The 20,060-nt window shown below is 42.6% G+C and overlaps 1 protein-coding gene across 1 annotated transcript in view; it reads right to left on the bottom strand.

Moving 5' to 3' along the window:
- The window catches only part of Gfrl (Glial cell line-derived neurotrophic family receptor-like), a 479,796-nt gene that overhangs the window by 65,495 nt on the left and 394,241 nt on the right, over positions 1-20,060 (bottom strand). Inside the window, exons 6-8 of the mRNA XM_078191490.1 lie at positions 2,028-2,086; positions 664-766; positions 305-457 (exon numbers count right to left, since the gene is read on the bottom strand). Coding sequence (XP_078047616.1) covers positions 305-457; positions 664-766; positions 2,028-2,086 — 315 coding nt within the window. The remainder of the gene's footprint in view (positions 1-304; positions 458-663; positions 767-2,027; positions 2,087-20,060) is intronic.

Here is a 20,060-nt window from a genome sequence, read left to right as displayed (position 1 = left end):
ACTCTAAAAAATTGTCCATGTCTATCATAAGTCTTTAAAAACCATTATTGAGCTCTCAGTATTGTACAAGTTCTAAAATAGTTTTCCTCAACCTAGGAAATCTCTGGAGGCCTCCGAGAACCACCATAGCCCACCGAAGCCTTTCACAGAGCATCCTAGGTCCTCGTAGCTAGATTTCGTTTCAAGTATCGCCGGCTCTAATGACATCAGCCCTTCGTATCTTCGAGGAAGAAAATGCATTCCTGGGCGCCTCTATCGCGGGGTTTCTCGATCGGTCTTCGCTCGTCGGTATCCACCAACTCACCTGCACAAGCAGAACGCTATTTCCACGGAGTGTTTGTGATTGGCCGACTTGTAGAAATTCTGTAGAGCATCCATGCACTCGTTCCTCGCGCAGCTCGTCGTGTCGCAGTGATTCAGCACCGGCTCCAGAAGCACCTTGCACTCCGGGTCGTTCCTGGAACGAGACGCGACGGGAATCACATCGCGCGCGAATCCGGAACGATAAGAGCCCGGTTCCCTATAAACCGTCCTCGTCTATGCGACGCCAGGTTTATCTTACCCGGAGCAATTTAGTTCTACCTTCGAACTTTGTAAAAATATCGCCGAGACGATTACATAGACGGTTATCCCGGGGAAACGGCTGCGGGATTTTTTACTCACTTGCACGCGGTGTACGCGTGATGACACGTGCTGGACAGGATGACTTTCACTGGCTGCTGGATCTTGTCCAGGTCGGACGAGGCGGATGGCAAAACCAGGGACTCTGCGCAGAAATCGAGATGATTTGCAAAGTGTTTTTTTACTAACAATTGAAAGATATATAGTATAGGTCGTCCTTCAAATTATATTATCATAGTTTTCTTTTTTTCACTTTATTTCCTTAGAATAAATAAAATACTTCGTACTTCATTTTTTAATGTAATATTACTACATAAATATTCAATTTTCACAATGTTGATTACTAATTCAAGAAAATGTAAATTTCAGAGATTTTATTATTCTAAGTGTCTTAACCCTTTTTACTCGACGACATTTTAATTACAAAGATCAAGGCACTTCCTAACCTCTTCAGGAATGAATTTTTATAGCAGAGAACAATTTATTTTATTTCTTCCTTTCTATTCATCATGTATGTATATCATTTCATTCGATGAGACTTCTACGGTATTACTAAAGGATTCTTTAGTGAATAATTTTTCAACTGATTTTCATTTTCTTTATATTTAGAATAATTATAATATTAAGAAAGCTAAAAGTACACGTATACGGCGGTATCTCTGAAAAGGTTAAGACTTAGAAAATTTCTATTCCTCCTCTATCTTTATCCTCTATTCTTAAACAAATCAACTTTTAGAAATTCGTTAAATAAAACCTAAATACAAATTACAGACTAGTATATTTGATCAGTGTCTCAGAGTGGCCATTCGGTTTCAAAGGGCTAATCATCGGTCCACAAATCTTTGCTTCCCAGAAACCCGTGGAAGATGGAAGCACGTCGGAATACGTGGAAGAACGCAGTTAATTTATGTTATTCCGCACTTGTTCCAGCGAGGAATATTCTATTTGTTTAGGGAACGAGCACCGAAGCGCAAGCCGAGCACCGGTTAATATTCTATTTTATTTGCGTTCGCGTCGCGGAGTCCTATCAACGGGGAAATCCTGTTGGAGGAGGAGCAGAGATCGGGGGGAGAGAACCGCAGGCTGAGATTCATCGGGTAAACAGCAGCTTGCTCACCGGAACGGGCGTAACAAGCGGAGAAATCGAGCGAAACCGCATACCGAGGCGGGCAACAAATTTTCCGTGGATCGCGAGCGGCGCGACGCAGCCGGATAATCGCATGGATTTCCGTCGACGCAGGATCTACGCGCGTAATTCTTGTTCCTACGTTCGAACGCCCGCCGCGGGTATGCCGCATTCTTGACTACGAGTCGACCGGAAGATCGCTATCGGGCCAATGTCGACACGCGTTCCTGCGAATTGCGGTCTTAACCCTCTTAGCGGCGAACGAAAGACGCGACTGTACCTGAGCGAAGTGTGCAAAACTTGTTTGCTATAGTTTGATAGACTTTAGAACAGAAATTGCTAGGAATTAGACAAAAATCATGACAATTATCAAATTCGAAAAGGGAGGAGAAGTATATGAGATTGTTATGTAGTAAGATATTAAGAAAACAATATTTTTTTAAGAGTAGTTAACAATTAAATATATCGTTGTTCAGAGCTAAAAGGGTTAAGGTCGACGCACATTGCAGAATCATGCACGAACGCCTCTGAAAACGAGGTTTCGAAAGTGGCGAATAACTCCATCATTTCTCAAGATATTATCGTTTTGAAAAATGATATGAAAAGCCAAAGAATGCATCTATATTGTCTAAAAATGTCGGAATTTTTCATTCAATAATTTACTATGAAAAAAATCCCAAAATGCATTCACATTTGAAGAGGATATTGAGATGCGTCGAAAAACAATGTTACGAAGGTGGTAAATATTTCTGTTATTTCTCAACACTTTTGCATTTTAAAAATTGATATAAAAAGGCAAAAGATGCACATACATCCCCTAAAAATTTCAGAATTTTTCCTCATCTAATCTCCTGTTCAAAAAATCCCAAATTTTACCTAGTTTCAGTTACGTAATTCAGTCGACCCTGCAGCAGGACTCTATAGCAGTTCAAATCGAGTAGCAATTTCTTAGAGCATGATTGGCCCAATTTTCTCTAGCCTTACCCTCGCGATCCAAATGATAAATCATTTGGTGACCGACCGGTATGGCGTCGAGCACGGGAGACGAAGGCGGCGGAAGGGTAGCTGTTCGGGAATCTTGAATATTTATCGGCCGATATTTATCCACGCCGCAGCCGCCACTCGAAAACAATGGCCGAGAATAATTGTTTATTTATGCAGATCGGTCCGAGCCGGCGGGACAGGTCGCCGTTTAAGCGGCTCGAGTAAAGGGTGGGGGAAACTGCGGGTAGAAGTCGGTATAAGAAGTCGAACCCGTTCCGTCCGGGCCACGGCGATATCGCTGCGAAAATCGTCACGAAAGGGGACCGTTTTTGACGTCGATAGGCGAAAGACGAGCCGTCGGCGCAGGCGCGTCCCCCGCTGAATATTCAACCGTGGCGCGCGGTTTGTCCCGGCGACGAAAAGAAGTCGCGGTGTATTTCCATAAGCGCGCGCGCGCGGGCGGCGTGGCGTTTTAAACAAAGTTCGCGGGCAACTTGAAATAAACTTCGGCATTAAGGGGCCGGAATAAATGTATAAGGTTAATGCAAGAATTATGCAGCGGCGAGCGAAGGCCGCGCGAAATCCTTGCACCGTTCCGTATTAATTGTCGCGACGAATTGCGGTCCCGGACGGCCGATGCAAATCGACGGGGAACCGGCGAAACTCTCCCGGCGACCTGTTTGTTTTTATTCACCCCACCCCCGCCCCCCGCTGGGCACGCTTTGCCGGCTAATCGGTCAAACCGCCCGACCTTCGCCGAACGATAATCCGCGACCGGCGATTTTATACTCGAGCCGCTCGAACGTACCCTTTCAATTTCGTCGACGGTATTGAGGCACGCGTTTAACAATTTTTTCGCCGACTCCCGGGGATTTTGTTGGAAACGGGATATAGCGTGATGTAGTGCCGGCGAAATTAGGGTGGGTTTATGTCGGCGATTTATCAGCGCCGAATTTGTTCGCAAAATATTGGCTGTTAAATATTGCAGCGGTCGGTCAGTTCTCGCGCAGCGAGGATTATATTTTGTTCGGGTGTATTTTCAAATATTCATTTGCGCGTGGAATAAATTTTTAGCGATAAGATGAACCTTACTGATTGATATAAAAAAGAAATTAAGCGAGTCGGATCATCGGATCCTCGGGAGATTTTAAACTCGTTAAACTCTTCAGAGATGAATTTTTATAGTAGGGAACAATTTATTTAATTGTTTCTTTTTTATTTATCATTCGTCTCATTTCAGTCGAATAATTAATTTCCGTAGCGAATAGTTTTTCATCCGATTTTCTTTTTCTTTACACTTAGAATAATCTTAATTTTAAGAAAGCTAAACTGGCACATACGTGGCTAAGAGCGTGAAGAAGTTAAGCTTTAAAGTACGTGATTTTCTAAACAAATTGAACGAAGTTGAGGCTGAAATTGCGGCTAATTATTCATGCGGTACACTATGCTGTTTTTTTTTTATTTTGAATCACTAACAACCAAGAAGAAGTCGTTACCACACAACTAAGTGCCTGTTACGCGGCTCTGGCGGATTATTGGAGAGGTATGAATAGAGAACGCGAGAAAGACGATTCAAAACTTCCGGCGGATGCTCGATACCACTGTAATTGACAATAAGGATTCAGGGAGCCATCAACTGGCCTCGAGGAGAGCTCCATTCAAGGGCGCGCGGTCCAAGTTAAAAGAGGGTGAAACGAACCAGCCCGGTGGTCTGGGAGGATCCCGTCGATGACGAATGTTCGGCATCGTTAACCGGCTACCCTCCGTCGATTGATGAACTCTGCGGCCAGGGTTAACGGCCCCGGGACTTGGGGAGCCCTTCTGAATATCGGGCCGAACCGTCATCGCTGCCACTACCGAAGAAAAACCGTCGGGAGCAGCCGATGGGATGGCTGAGGCGGTCGGATGACTAGTCATAAGTCAGCGGTCGTGAGGAGCGTGCCTTCGACGCACTTTATTAAGACAAACGACCGGCCAACACCCCCTGCACTATCTCTCCCTCTCTTCCGTGCTGTCTAATTGCCGCAGGATCTGCCAAGGGTGGGGAGCATTATCTTTGACCTTGCGCCGATCAATCACGAATCGTGCTTCAGCTGTTAGACTTTGATTCTGAATCTAATATCTCTGGTATTTTTATATTTTTCATTTTCAGAAATTATTGGAGAATTTTGGAGATTTCAGTTATATTTTTGGAAAAATTTGGAATATTTTTGTTAAATAATTAACTGTGCAAAAATTGCTAAAGTTTGATATACATATTGTGCTTGAATTATGCATACGAAGTCCTGAGAAAGAAAGTTTCGAAAATATTAAATAACTCCGCTATTTCCAAACATTTTTACATTTTTAAATATGCTATAGGAAGCTAATTGATGTGTTTATAACTTCCAAAAAGTTCAGGATTTTTCGTTGAAAAGTTAGGTAAGGAGAAAATTGTTAAGGTAACCTAGTTCGAAACCTCTAACAATGCTGTAATTGGCTTATGCTACTAGATTTCAAAAATAGTAATTCTGCATCATTTTTCAATATTTTTGTATTATAAAAATTGCAATAGAAAGGTAAAAGATCCATTTACATCCCCGAAAAAACTCCGAATTTTTCGTCCGATAATTATTTAGCAAAAAAATCCCAAACCCAGCCTAATATCAGGTCATCCAAAATGTCTTATTTAAGCGAATTAAGGGAAAAACTATGTCGAACAATTCCGCCATTTTCTACCAATTCCGTGACATAAAAATTGCTACACAAAACCTAAAAGACGCATCTAGTTCCTCCAAGAAATTCACAATTTTTCGTTGAAGTTTACCATACGAACAAAATCAAGGAAAAGACAGAAGACAATCTCAATAATTTATGTTTACCGGCAGCGCTCGGAAAATCTCCGTTCCCATTGAATCCAGAAAGGCCGAACTTAAAATCGCCTTTCGCAAGAAAGATTTAGAACGGCTTCCCGTGATCCGGAACGCATTCGAAGAATTATTAACCGCCAATCGCGTCTCCGTATCTGCCATTGAGGGGCTCGTTTTGTTTTATTACCCGATAAACTTGCCCGCCGAACAAATTCTATATCGTAACGGATTTATGGGGCCCCCCCGGTCGAACCTCTTCGTCAGTTCCTACCTTTGTTGCGCCGTGCGCCTGATATAACATTTAATAGGCGTCTCGGAGGCTTCGCCCCCGTAACTTTGTCCAAACTCGAGAGAGCGGGGCGAGTTAAATTGTGACAGGCTTTCCACGGATCTATAGTTCTCTCGATCGTGTTCGTGTAAATACTGCGAGATGCCGATGAAAAACGCACGAGGCGGAATCAACTATTGAGTGGCACGGGCTTTGGGAAGAGCGGATGCTCGAGTTTCCGGCGGACGTTAAACGTGTGAAACACACTTTTCACTCTCGCTATCGATGCTCCTGCTGCGCCGTTCGAGCTGCTGTCGAGAGGAACGAAACGCAGATAAAATTACTTCGTTGCATTAAACACGGATCGGCACTTTTAACATCGATTGTAAGGCTTTGCATTGTTTTCAGAAACGTTACAATTTGTAACATTCTCAAGAAAAAGGTCGCCTTTTCAACAGCCACTATTTCACGTGCATCATAGAAAATAATTTGCGTCCACTCCTGCACAATTAACAGCAATTACAAAATGATGATAAAATTAATTTCCGAGCAACTTCAAGAGAAAACATGATTAATTCGTCCAAGACTATAACATAGACAATGAGTATAATTTTTTAAAACCGTGTAAAGTAACGCGAAGTTAGCTCGGAAAATATTTTCCGTGGAAATACGATGACACCATTCGAGATAAAAAGGTGTCCTGTTCAACTATTTCATGTGCACTATAGAATAAAATTCGCTTTAATTCCCATACAGTTCACAGTAATTATAAAATGATCACAAAATTAATTTCCGAACCACTTCAACAGTAAACATAATTGACTCCTTCAAGATTATAACTAAGCCAATGAGTATAATTTTTTAAAAATATATAAAGTAACACGAAATTAGCTCAGAAATTATTTTCTATGGAAATACAATGACCCAATTCAAGATTTCTTAAAAGTACACATCCTCCAACGTTTCCCAATGATTTTCAACAGCGAACAAGTGCGAGGACAGCAATAAGGCGAACGAATAAAAAGTCCCGTGGCATCGAGGGTGTTCGTTATGCCTCCTTGGCCATCAAAAGCATCCCCCGTTGGTCGATCGACCAGCATCGGCGCGCCCACGGAGGCGCCATAACTTTCGACGACCTACAGAAGGCGACTTTATTTAGGGTGGATCGGCGGTGATCGATTCAAGGCCACCGGCTGTACCACCCTCGTAGCAGGAGTGCCACCCCTAAACTCCCGGAATATCAATAGAACCGATTCACCACTCGAAAGGAAGTCTCGCGCGACGTCGGGACGCCTCGAATGAATTTATACGCGACCTTAGGATGCACCCCTCCCCATTCAGTCATCGTATTCCTGGCAGGTAAGTGTTTATCACGGAGCATCTATATCGTAAAGATAAGATTAATAATTTATTGTGAGAGACTGTGATTTTTACTGATCGTTAGGGGAGTTTTTTCTGTGCAGATATTCATTCTCTACTTATTCAATATTTCAATTTTATTTTTATTATATAATATTAACTATTTTATTTCCATTTTAAATATTTACTATTTATTAAATTCAGAGCGAAGCAAAGGGCAATATCATCGACAAGTAATTTTGTTTGCTAGGTAAGTAGACTGTAGATCATTTTATAAAATTTAGAGTGAAAGAAATTTTTTTCTACAGTAACAAGACCTTAGATATTTATGCAAATTTCTGCAAATATAAAGCGTTTCGTTTTCTGCTTTATTTTATTTTAGTCAGAATCAAGCAAAGAAAAATTCAATAAATATCTATAATATTATGAAATATATCTAATATCAATAAATACATATAATATTAATAAACACATATAATATTAATAAATACATATAAATATACACAATAATTGCCAATATTAATTTTAAAAGTCAAGAGGCGAATAAAAATTCACTTCTCCCCCTAAAATTTAATCAAACAGCGCTCACGAATGTTTCCGCTGTCGCCAATATTTTCTATTTTATTAATACGACCGGAGCGGAGTCGAACGTGTCGTTATCGCCAGAAAATTCGTCGATCGTTTAAAGATCTGTCGGGGACGGTGTTGCGTTATCAGCGGAAAAAGCGTCGCGATAATGAACGCATTAACCCGTCCGGCGGGAGGCGCCGAGCCGGAAAAACAGGTCGCGAAATTGCTTTATCGGGAACGATCCCGTGATCTCGCAGAATTCTCGCTTTCGCCCCGCGAACCAAATCCCCCCCTCCTCCTCACTTCTATCCGCGAGACGTTGAACGGCGAATTTTTATTTAGTTCGCCGGCATTCTTTTTCACCGGGACACCGGTTCGAACGTGCCGCCCCACGCCAAATCGAGTCTGCCCCGGGTTCCTTTGCATTCCGTCCGTCCCAGGAAAGTTTCCCCGTAACAACTGTTTCAGGGGAAACGTTTCCAGAGTTTCGCCCGCGATTTATTCCCGGCCTGTTAGGTACCGGGGAAAACGAGTCCCGACCGCACACACCGGGCGTATTTAAGAGACCGGGCCGCGAAAACTTTCGGTGGATCGACTTATCTTTGCATTTTTGCTACGGCGCAAATTCACGCCGAAACGCGCGCCGTGTTTCCGAGAGATGCTCGCTGGTCCGTGCGGCTAACCGCGGAGAGACTTAGTCTGCACGATTCGCACCATTATACGGATCGACGAAATATTAACCCTTTGCTTGATTACTTCTTTTGTAGTCGTAATGATTTGGACTTGTTGTTGACGTTTTCGGACTTGTGATTTTATTCAGAGGTATGGTGGTTGGAACTTGTTTGTTCTTAATGATTTTTTATAAGAAAGATTAGATTTATATTTAATTTAAAATTTGTATTTACTCTACGTTTACGATCGTTGCAACCCGTTTATTATAATTTTAAAGGCTTGATAAGAATGACGCGATTGAATTTATTTAAATCTCTGATATATTTTCTTCACAGTTATTAGACATTTTTTAATTGTTATAGTTTCTTAAAAGGGGTGGAACGTTAATTTTTATACCAAGCTTGAATTTATTTGAATGCTTAAATATTAATGATAAAAAATGAGGATTTTAATCCAATTTTAAAAAGTAGGCTGGCGAGGGGTGAAATTTCTCAACATTTTTATTATAATATAAACTAGTCTAAAGAAAATGTAATAATGTCCAACAACAGAAACTCCATAATTCCAACAATGTAAAAATAAAAAATACAAGACCATAATCAGACATCCCCAGAAACTCCTTTGAACACGCGAATCTCGATCCTCCCCTAACAAATTACAAGTACTCTGAACCGAACCGCTAATTCGCCGCGAAAACTGTATCCCTTCGCTCTCATCCGATTGTTCGACGAGGATAAGAGAGGAAAAGGGATAAGGTACCAGACCAATACCCGGCGTCCCTAATATTTCACCGGGGCCGTGAATCGATGACGAAAGATTCCCGGAAAGACAGGCTCGTTTTTATCCGTGATAGGGAACGATTTCCCTCATTCGCGAGTCTAACGATCCCCGTCGAGTTTCTACGTCCGTGCACCTGCGTCACCGGATAGGTTCACCGAGAGGAGAGCCTGGGCCTCCCTCCTCCTCCCACCACCTCCTCCTCCTCCTGCCCGCCGAGTAGCAGCACGGCCAGGCTGCTGTTGCAGATATATTCCGGCGGGGGTGAGGGCGGGCACAACGGCATCGATCTCGAGGAGCCCAGAGACGGACACCGGTTCCAATTACCGGGCGGGTTCGAATTGGCCGTGTTTCTCTCCGGGGCAACTCGAGGAATCTGTCTGCGATCGAGTCAAGGAACCCGCCCAACCCGCGTACACCGCCCGGCGCAACCCCAACGGATTGATATTCCTGCCTTTCGAGGAGCCGGGCACCGACGATCCTTTGTCGCGCCTCCGACGGGTCCTCGAACCGTCTACGTTCCATCGCCGCGGCGTGCGCTAACTTCTCGCAACTTCCTCGACGTCGACGGATTTTATCCGGGATCGACAGGCGGCGGGGGCTGTTTAACCCTTGACCTCGATTTACGCCGGTATGTCGATGCTCGAGCTCGGGTAACCAAGCGGGGAGAAGCTGCGAGATGATCTGTCTGGGATTGTTTCGAAGGCCGAATCGTCTACTTTGCTACCGTGTGGTCGTTTTCGTTTAATGTTAGGTTTAGGTGGCAGGGGGGTGAGGAGAAAGAGGACGATGTAGAAGGTTGATCGAAGTGTTATTTTATAGGTAGAATTTTGGTGATATTTGATGTTGTGTAAGTTTGTGGGGATAAATTGTATGATGATCTAGCATAGTTTATTATAAAGAGAAAATCATCTACTTTTATTATTGTACATTGCCATTTTATAATGTCAGGTTTCGTCGATAAGGCGGCGAGAAGAATAGTGACAATGTGAGAGAGCAATGAAAGTACCATTTTGTAAGTGAAAAGTTGCTAAAATTTGAACTGACGTAACTTTGTGGGAAAAAATCGTATGACGATCTAGTATAGCTCATTTTAAAGGGCAGAGTATCTACTTTTGCACTCTGTAGCTCTTCCCCTTTAAAAAAAATTATTTCGCGTTAAAGAAGGAGAAAAATTATAGGCATGTACATGCTAAAAAATGGTGCAGGTTGAGACATTTCTTAGAATATTGTAAAAATTTTTTTCTTCATTGAAACGAATTTAATTTCGAAGATCGAAGCCTTCTCTTTCTGAAAACATTCCAAAAATTGCTTTATGACTTTTCTAACTCGTTTTATAGCTCTGCAATGAGAACAAAGTTTTATTATATTACTATATAAAGACTAGTACACCTTCCATTCAAAGCTTCATGGAGCACCTAAAAAATACGATGCATCCAAATTCGAAGCACCATTATAAAGAGCAATCTTCAATCTTTAAAACGAGCTGAAGCATTTTGTCATACGATTTTTTATCAAAAAGTTACACCAGTTTGAATATCATCAACATCAACGCAACGATTCTATATTCGTCTCGTAAAAAGCTCGACAACATTTTAATCGATCGCCTGAGGAACAGCGACGTTCCTCTATCTGATAACGCGGGTTTGCTCATTAAGAGCTAAAACAAGGGACGAAGATATCCCGGAGCGATCCTGCAGCAGTCTCCTCGCGGGAAGCGAATCGATCCTTGCGCGAGGTAATTCTATATCCTGCGGTCGCGCTCGAGGATGTATTTGCATTCGCGAGATTGTAATGGATATTTCACGTTACACGGCTAATTACCGTGACCGCTAATAAAGGGGTGGAAAATATTGGAGAAAAAACAGCTCGGGGAAGCCGGCGCGCGGTCCGTCAGCGGCTCTCGGCGATCGGCGATCCTGATTCAGCGCGTTTCAAGCTAATTGGATAATTAAGCGATGGGTCCGCCGGTAATTATCGGTCTTCTCGGAGAAGCGTGGGAGCAGCGTGGACAGGCGGGGAGCGGCGGAGAACAGGTGTAACAAATTTCCAAGGAAACACGGAGAGTCGCCGGTTTCTGACGAACGGCCGCGGAACGTAAATTCTCTATCGATCCCAGCCGATCGGTTCGCGCCGGTCCGACGCCGACAAACAACGTCGGAAAATTGTTTCAAATGGAAAATAAACTATTCGCTCCCCCCCTCTAGCCGAACGATGAAAAAGAAAAAATCATTTTCACGGTTGCCGCGACAGATCCTCGCCTCTCGTAATTTAGCCGGCTGCGCCGGGCGCGTTTTTTTTCGAAACGCCGGAAACTCGGTAATGGACATTTTTCCGGGAGGGTGGGGGGCTGCGGAGTGCATGCCGGGAATTAGAGGGCACGTTGCAGCGACCACTGTTATGCAAATGCCGCGAACGATGGACGAATTCGAACGCGATTGTTTCGAGGGACGACGGTGAAAAGTTGTCGGGCCGGAGGGAAAGGTTGACGGTGTTTGACTTGTGCGTTGTCGCGCGACGATTTTCGATGGGGATAGATTTTCGTGGGAATATAACCGCCGGGCGAAGGTGTGTTATTGATCTCTCCAATATGCAGGGAAATGCAGTCAGTGTTACGCGACCGCTGCAATCACGATCCATAGAGACGGATAGCAGCTGCGGCACAGCTAAACGCGGATCCTTCGCGAATTAATCATGACGTTGAAAATAGGCGATATGTCTAGTTAATGATATAGCTAGTTAATCAGGAAATATGCGACCACTTTATTTAATTAACGCGTTGATTAATGTCTTGAATAAATAGCACGATTATAGGCCACTCTCTTTTACGTATGAATCGTTTATTTTTAAAGTAAGTCAATTTCTGAAATAAATGAGGCATCGCATGATTTGTGATTAATTTACTGCAATCATTTTATGTAAAACTAGTTAAGATTTTAATATCTTAAAAAATTCCAGTGCTTTGTACAATTTAAAATTAACGAAGTTCAATTTTCATAGATATGAGTGGCGTGCAGAAAAATTTCTTGTACACACCATACGATTATTACAATGTTATAAAACAATACAGAAAAAATAAATTAAACAATATGAAATAAATATAATAGAATATTAAATAAAATAGTAAATGAAAAATCTACAAAACGTAATTCAAGACCAGGTGAAAATGAATACAATCGAAAAGATGAGAAACTGACAGCAAATATGATAAAATAAATTTTGCAAAAGTGCACCATGTACTGTTTTACATAAAACACAGATGAAAAACATAAAATTTGTCGTTGAAACTGTCACCAACATATCAGAAAAGAAACAGAAAAACGTCAAGGAGACGTCGAACGTCGAAAAGATTAGATAATCGACCAGCTAAGGATCCGAGGATCCCCGCAAAGGGCCGCGAGATAATAATTATACAGCGAGTTTACACGGGGCCGGCGATAATTAACGCGCAGTCAATAGGCAGAAGAATTTGCCGGCTTTCATCCGGTGGCCCAATTACTTCCGTTTTTCGGGCGACGGAGGCGCGCGAGCACGCGAAGGATTCAGCGCGCGGCGCGGCGGTTTCGTGATTAAAGGGAGAGAGAGCCGCGGATTATTATTTTTAACGTGTGCACAGAGAGAGAGAGTCACGCTCTCAACCCACTTTCCGCGTTAATTAAACGTATCGCGAACCCGAGACACGCGTCTCTACGTTCGGGCGAACGAGAGAAACGACGCCTGGAGACGGGCCGAGGGAATCGTCGGAACGATCCTTGATCCAGCCTATCGTCGAGAATCCCTGAATCGCTCTGTTAATTGTCACGAATCGTCGTCATCTTGTCACGAAAGATTCGCCAATTTTTGTGACTTTGTATCTACCGAATAATTATTGAATAAATAGACAAAATAAATGAACACGAAAAAACGCGTCCTATTCGGGAAATTGCTCTCATTAACCCTTTGTAATCATAGCCATTTTTACTGCAAATGTGAAATAATTTTTATTTTCCTGGCTCGTAGTATTTCTATAGAATGCAATAAAGTGCAACGAAATTGATTTTTACGAATCGTAGCAACAGTTTTAAGACTTAACAATTCTTTAAATCTAAACGTTATTGTTATAAGAATTAATTTGGAATGTAATGGAATAATTATAGCCTCGGATTTAGCATTCAAGTGCTTTTCTTATATCCAGAGTTTAAAGTGTCATTAAATAGTAGATTATGTGGTATAAAACATTGGCTAACGAAAAGTTAAATAAAAATATATTTCTTTGTTTAATAGTGACAATATGTGTAAAACTAATATAACAGTGACCTTAAATTCTTTTAAAGTTATTAAAGATCCTTTACCGAGTTCCGATAACAGAAATAATGCTTGTATTGCCATTTTATTTATTTATTATTGAATAGAAATATTGAAAGCGTTTCATTCGATAAATACGAAGTTAATTACCGCCGGAAACAAAGCGTAGGCGGCGCAATTGGTCAGAGAGACCGGGTCCGTTACCCTAATTGCCGGAAAAGCCGACGGCGAGCCGGAAGAGCGCGGGAAAACAGCGTCGCCGCGGTCCGAAAAGCTGAAAACTGTTCCGCGGTTAGCCAGTTAGCTTGCCTTTTTGAAAATGTTTCGTCGTTAACGAAGCCGGATTTAATTACGAGCCGAGGGGATTATTCTTTCGTCGCGGTAACGGCGATTGCCGGCGCCGGCTTATGCGCCGACACGTACCGCGCTCTCGCGCGCTCCTTTCCGCGGCGTCGACCGCCGCGACGCTACAGAGAGAAACCCCGCCGCCGCCGCCGTCGCCGCACCACCCCCCGATAGGTCACGGCTACCAGGATAAACCGTCTGCCCCGTTGGAACGAGAACCGTTCGGTAATCCGCCGGTATCTTATATTCCTTCGGCGCGCATTCTTGTCCGCGCGCCGCTTCGATTAAGCCAGGATAAATTGTCCTTTGTAATCTTTTAATTAAAAACGGCCGCGGGAGATTGTTTCGCCGGTAAATTGATCGTTATTGCGGCCGCGCCGGAAAGATGATCCGGAACGGAATTGTGATCGATGAGACCGGCGATCTTTGGAACGGATGCAATTTTCAGAGGACGCCGGTTCATGGCAATCTCTGCGGTCATTATTCTGAGATCATGACTTCTTCGAATTAATGATATATTGAAAATATTTCGTATTCAAATTTTGCAAAATGTTCAATAAAACTTCACTGTTACACCTATGTTATGGAATTATTTTAATTTTGATTTTAATATTGTAAAGATTATAATATAGGTTATTAAATTACTTTGTTAATTTACTGTGGTAAATTAACGCTATCAGTCTTCTCTATTAACTTACCCTGTCAAACGTATATTATTAAAGTGATCTATTAATTTATGTAGCATACTTTGTTAACTCGTTGCACTTAAAGATGTTTTAATTCTAATATTTTAATATTTATTAATATTGTATTGTTTCTATTTTACATGATTTATTGTATGTTATAAATGTGAAATCGATGGTACTGGTATGTACAGTATTTGCACTTTTAATTGTTTTTTTACTTACATACAAAGTCGCCATTCGATCGCAAAGTACTAAAACTTTATAAATATATATTTTTTCATTATGACTCTCCTAAATGCCAAGAAGGATATATTCAACTCGTAATAACCCTTCTACCTGGAACAACGAATCGTATAAAAATTCCAAAAGAAAGTATATAAAATATAGACGTCACATTAGAAGATGTACTAAATACGAACGTCACATTTAATGTACTAAATATATGAAAGTTACATGTATTGTACAAAATATATAAGTCTCATTAGATATATTAAAAATGAACATCACATCTAATATACAAAATATATGAACGTCACATTCGATTTACTAAACACGAACGTCACACCAGACCCATTAAATGTTCAATTTACGCCACATTCAACTTATGAAGATCACAAAATATAAAACACCTAATATATTCGAATACAAAATACAAACACCCAATAAATAAAAATTTTCTTTCTCAACCAATCGAACGATCCAACCCAAAGAAAATCCACTTTGCTTAAAGAAGTTTAATCGAACCTAGAAGACGGGACTCCATCCCCTTTAAACGCTGCCGGTGTCCCGGATCCAGCCCCAGGAAAGGTAAACCTTTATCTCGTACGCGATCAACAGGGGGATCACCTCGTGATCGAGAGGCGGGTATAGATTGATCGCGTGTCGGTCCGGCGATTTTCCGCGGGAAAATGGGCGAATGTAGGTCAGAATGTAGGGCAGATGATCAAGCTTTTGATTCGTCCACGGCGGAGAGAGTGCTAATCAGGGAAACGCGCGTTCGCGTTCGGATAAAAGAGTGCAAGTGCGGAGAGGAGCCACTTGGACGCCGCACGAAAATCGAATCCGTGCCGAATCGTGCGGTGAATAGCGTGTCGCTTGTATTTTTACACGGCGAATAATTTCGGTGTAATTCGGAGTCGTCACGTTAGGAGACCCTCTCTCGCTCTCTCTCTCTCTCTCTCTCTCTCTCTCTGTCTCTCTCGCCCTGTATATCCGAAATCGATAGGGGCGCACTTTTGACGAGGCACACTCGAACCCGTGGTTCTCGGCAGGTGCGCGGCAAGGTGAGGCCAGCGCATGCCCGGACCTAGATGCGCGTGCCGGTGTGAGTTATAATTACGGTGACCCGTTTGTTTAACTCTGCCGATAACGAGCAACGATTTTGCGCGGGCGCCCCGCGTCCGACTCCAGCATGCTCCGCACCTCTTCGCTCTTCTACGCTCTGCTCCGCTTCGCTCCTCCACGCTCTGCTCTGCTCCGCGTCCCATAGCGCCGAGAGACTAAACCGCGGGAAAAAATCCACGCGAAATCGTTTCCGCTCCGTCCATTTATCAAGCCCGCGGAACTGTTGGTTCTCTGCTTAAATCGCTGAGCCTGAGTAATTAGAGCGGGCGACCGGGTTATTAGAATACAAATTGCTCGATTAGAAGAACACCCCTACCGGCAGAAGCGTTGACCCTTCGCTCCGGGACGGGGACACTTGAAAATTTGTAAGGTTAGGGTCTCCGGTATCGATTCGATGTTGATTCGACGGTACTCGTTCATTGTGCGCCGGTTCACGGTGCTTGTGGGCTTTCTGTGAAACTGTGCACGATGAAACGGAATCTATGGCAATACGATCGGCATTGTGCTCCATTGGATCGCGTTTCTATAATGCATGTCCCGTTTGAGTGGAAAGGAATTTTACGTCGGCGATCGAGCATTATAGACGCGAATGATAATTTTGCTAGTCGTTTTTGCCAATTTATTCTGAGGGAAATTTTTAGATTTTTTATGTAGGTTTTGGATGATCCGGTTTTATTGTTTATATAATATGTGTTTTTAAGTCTAGCTGTCGTCTGAACCAAAGTACAATGCTATTTTTAATTATTTGCAAAAGGGTTATATTTCTTTCTTAATTTCGGCAGATATTAGAATAACGCTTGTTCAAAATCAAAATAAATTTAGTTACTCTTATAAACTAATATAATACGGCTGCTTTTAGTACCCCGTAAATATAGTGTTGAAAGTATTATATAGTATAGTATAGCATAGTACAGTATAGTATAGCATAGCATAGTAGAGTATAGTACACAGTATAGCATACTATAGCATAGTATAGTATAGCATAGTATAGTATAGTATAGCATAGTATAGTATAGCGTAGTATAGTATAGCATAGTATAGTATAATATGTTATAGTACAGTATAGTGTATACATTAGACGAGCTACGGTTCTGACGATTCTCCTTGCAGTTTTTTCGGCGTGTCCGAAGGAAGCGGTTCCGTGGCGGAAAAATGGAGCTCGGAACGCGTGTCGGCGATACGCGTTTTCCGCAGGAGATCCTCGCGCGGAAGCGAAACGAGCTTCCGGTCCCGGCAGACCGCTCCGGCGAAATTGAATATATGAATGGGAAATTCCAGCGCGTCCGGGGCCCGTCGAGAGTTCGACTCTCGAACACGGAGAAAATAGCGACTCGTTAGGTTGCCGGGGCGGGGGGTCCGAGGGTGGGGTCCACGGAGAAACGGGCGAATAAGCGGCCGAACGGATTTTAATTAGAAACGCGACAAGTGGAGGGAAATGCGCGCTCGTTCGCTCGTCCCGCGCGAAGATGAAAGACGGCTTGATTACATCTAAGCGCGAAAATCACCGGATCGACGAGGCGCGAAGACGAGCAGAGCCGAGGCTAAACGAATCGCGCGCCGCGAAGAAACTCAACGGCGTGACCTCGCGAACACGAGACCATTCACTCATTAAACCGTAATTCGTCTCGGCTGCCGGTGATCGAGTTTCAGCGAAATTGGTGCGCCTTTAGTTTCACGGTGTATTTAACTTCGACGGGATTCGGGAGCGTTTAAAAAGCGAGACATTGAACGATTTTAACGAACCTTGGTTTTGCTCGAGGAATACCTGATCAAGGATTAATAAAATGGAGAAGCGAAATCGTAGGTCAATTTTTAGGGGCTCTTTGCAAAGGGGAAGCTTCGATCTGTAAAATGAGATCAAGTGTGTTGCTGTACGATTTTTTACCGCAAAGTTATAATAATTTTAATATACACAATTTCTCAGCCATGATTCAGTCGTGCTTTTTAGTCGGTCTTCAATATAGTCGGTTTCCTTTTTATAAGAAAGTAATCTGCTGTTAGAATAGAATAGCAATTCATAGATGTAAAAGTAGATACTTTGCTCTTTAAATTGAGCTAAGATAGATCATCATACGATTTTTTTTCCACAGAGATAGAGTAGTTCAAATACGTACAATTCTCTACAGAAGATTTGGTGATAGAATTTAATCAAGTCTTTAACGTAGCTAGTTTTTCTCTTATACGAAATAAATCTTCTACTAAAAAAAAAATTACGAATTAGTATAATGAAAGTGGAGACTTTGCCCTTTAAAATAAGCTAGGATAGATCATCCAACCATTCTTTCTGACAAAGTTATAGCGTGATAAAGATCGACGTCTTCCCGAGACTTGTTTAGATCCGCGAAACCGAGACGGATTTAATTAAAGTAGCGAGACGAAGGGTTGATTCTTAGCGCGGATCCCGCGGCAGGGGCGGGCGGATCGGGTAAGCCCGCGGACGTAATGGATGGCCTGCGGGGGTATCTCTCAATCAGAAAAATCAGTCATCCGCCTTTCTTCCGTACGGTCCGATGGATACCCGAACACGATCGGCCGACGATGCCCGACGAAGCGTGCGAATCCGTTTCGCTCGAATCAATCACCGGACGGAACATCGATACGCGGGTAATCGCCGGATTAAAGGATAACCAAGGATAATTACTCGCCGCCCGATCCGGACGCAATCAATTCTCGATGCGTTATAGTTCGCACTGCTGGGCCCCCCGGGGGGTCTCTACGCCTTCCTGTCCCACGGATCCCACATCCGTCTTTCCATCGGGCGATTTTTCTCGCTCATCTTTCGTGCCGGGCCGTCGATATCCTGGCGGCACGTATGCTCTCGTTTCGAGACGATTAAACATCACCGGTGTCCGGAATCGGTGTAATTTGCTTCGTGACTGGAACCGGCTGCGACCCGCGCGAAAATTCGACAGGTGAAATGGCCCAAGGATTGTCGACGGAATTTTTTTTTAAACTGGCCAGACGCGTGAGAATTATTTCAGAAAATGTCCGAGGTTGAAGGTCGAAGTATAGAAATCGATGTTGGAAATCTTCTTAGAATTTTACGCGGCGGTTTCGTGATGGTTAAAGGGTAAATTCTTGTAGGGTATTTTTAATCCCTTGAAATTCAGGACGCATTTCCTGACTTATTATTTCTATTTTACGCGATTTACTTCTACTTATATATATAAAATTGAAGTTAATATTGGGTACAGTGATAATATTGCACTTCTAACAGCTTTTTTATAATATAAATTGATCTGAAAATTGATTTATACTATTTTTATTTTTGATTTTGTTTTATTTCTAATTTTATTATAATCCTTGAAACATAAGTAATTGATGCAGCAGAGTACCCGATATCACACAATTTAATTTTTCAATTTTAATTTGACTCACGCAAAATATTAAATACGTCTAAGATTAGCAATTCAAGTATGAAGAACTAAACAAAAAATATTACAGTAATAAGAATCAAGATATTAATATTAATAAAAATAATATTGTCTTTGTCAGAGTTCATACAGAATCATTCTACATAAACAATCACGTGACTTTTAGGATTAAATTATAAAGTATTGCAATTCGATCGGATTAGATTTTTGCGAGAGAACTTTTCAGCAGAGCAGAAATCATCGTCGCAAACTGTAACTGTTAAATCAACTACGGCTTGAAAGGGCTGGAATAGCCGAGGAGAGAGTTTTAATCGTCGAACACGCCGGGAAAACTCTTGCTCGCGTATTTTCCGCGATGGCGACCAGCAGAACGCGCTGTCCGGTAGGAATTTACAACCGCTAAAGCAGCGCATATTTACCGGTCCGGCTAGAATTATGCTGACCACGGTTCCGTTCCTGTTAACACGTAGAAGCTCGCGCATCCATCAACCGGCATGAGTTACAGGGGTGAGCAGCGGGAAAATATGTATTCGTTCCGCTCTAAGTTATTATTCCCTGCGCGAGCAACAATGACTCCGTTACCCTTTCATATAACTGTCTTATCTTGATAAGCAGCCTTCCACGCGGTCCGCAGAAACCACAACAACATTTTCGGACACGCGAGAGCAGAATTAAAGCGCCGGACAACGCGGCTGGGTCGGTCCGGTGTCAGTTTGAATGAAGAGACGCGCGAAAGAGTTGTCGAACATTCAATTGTGGCACTTATGAAACAAATCCTACGGCTTTTAGACAAATTCTGTG

Source organism: Augochlora pura, chromosome 10, assembly GCF_028453695.1.
Source record: "Augochlora pura isolate Apur16 chromosome 10, APUR_v2.2.1, whole genome shotgun sequence".
Lineage (NCBI taxonomy): Eukaryota > Metazoa > Arthropoda > Insecta > Hymenoptera > Halictidae > Augochlora > Augochlora pura.
Note: the sequence above shows the minus strand (reverse complement) of the source record. Positions and strands in the feature narration are given on the sequence as shown.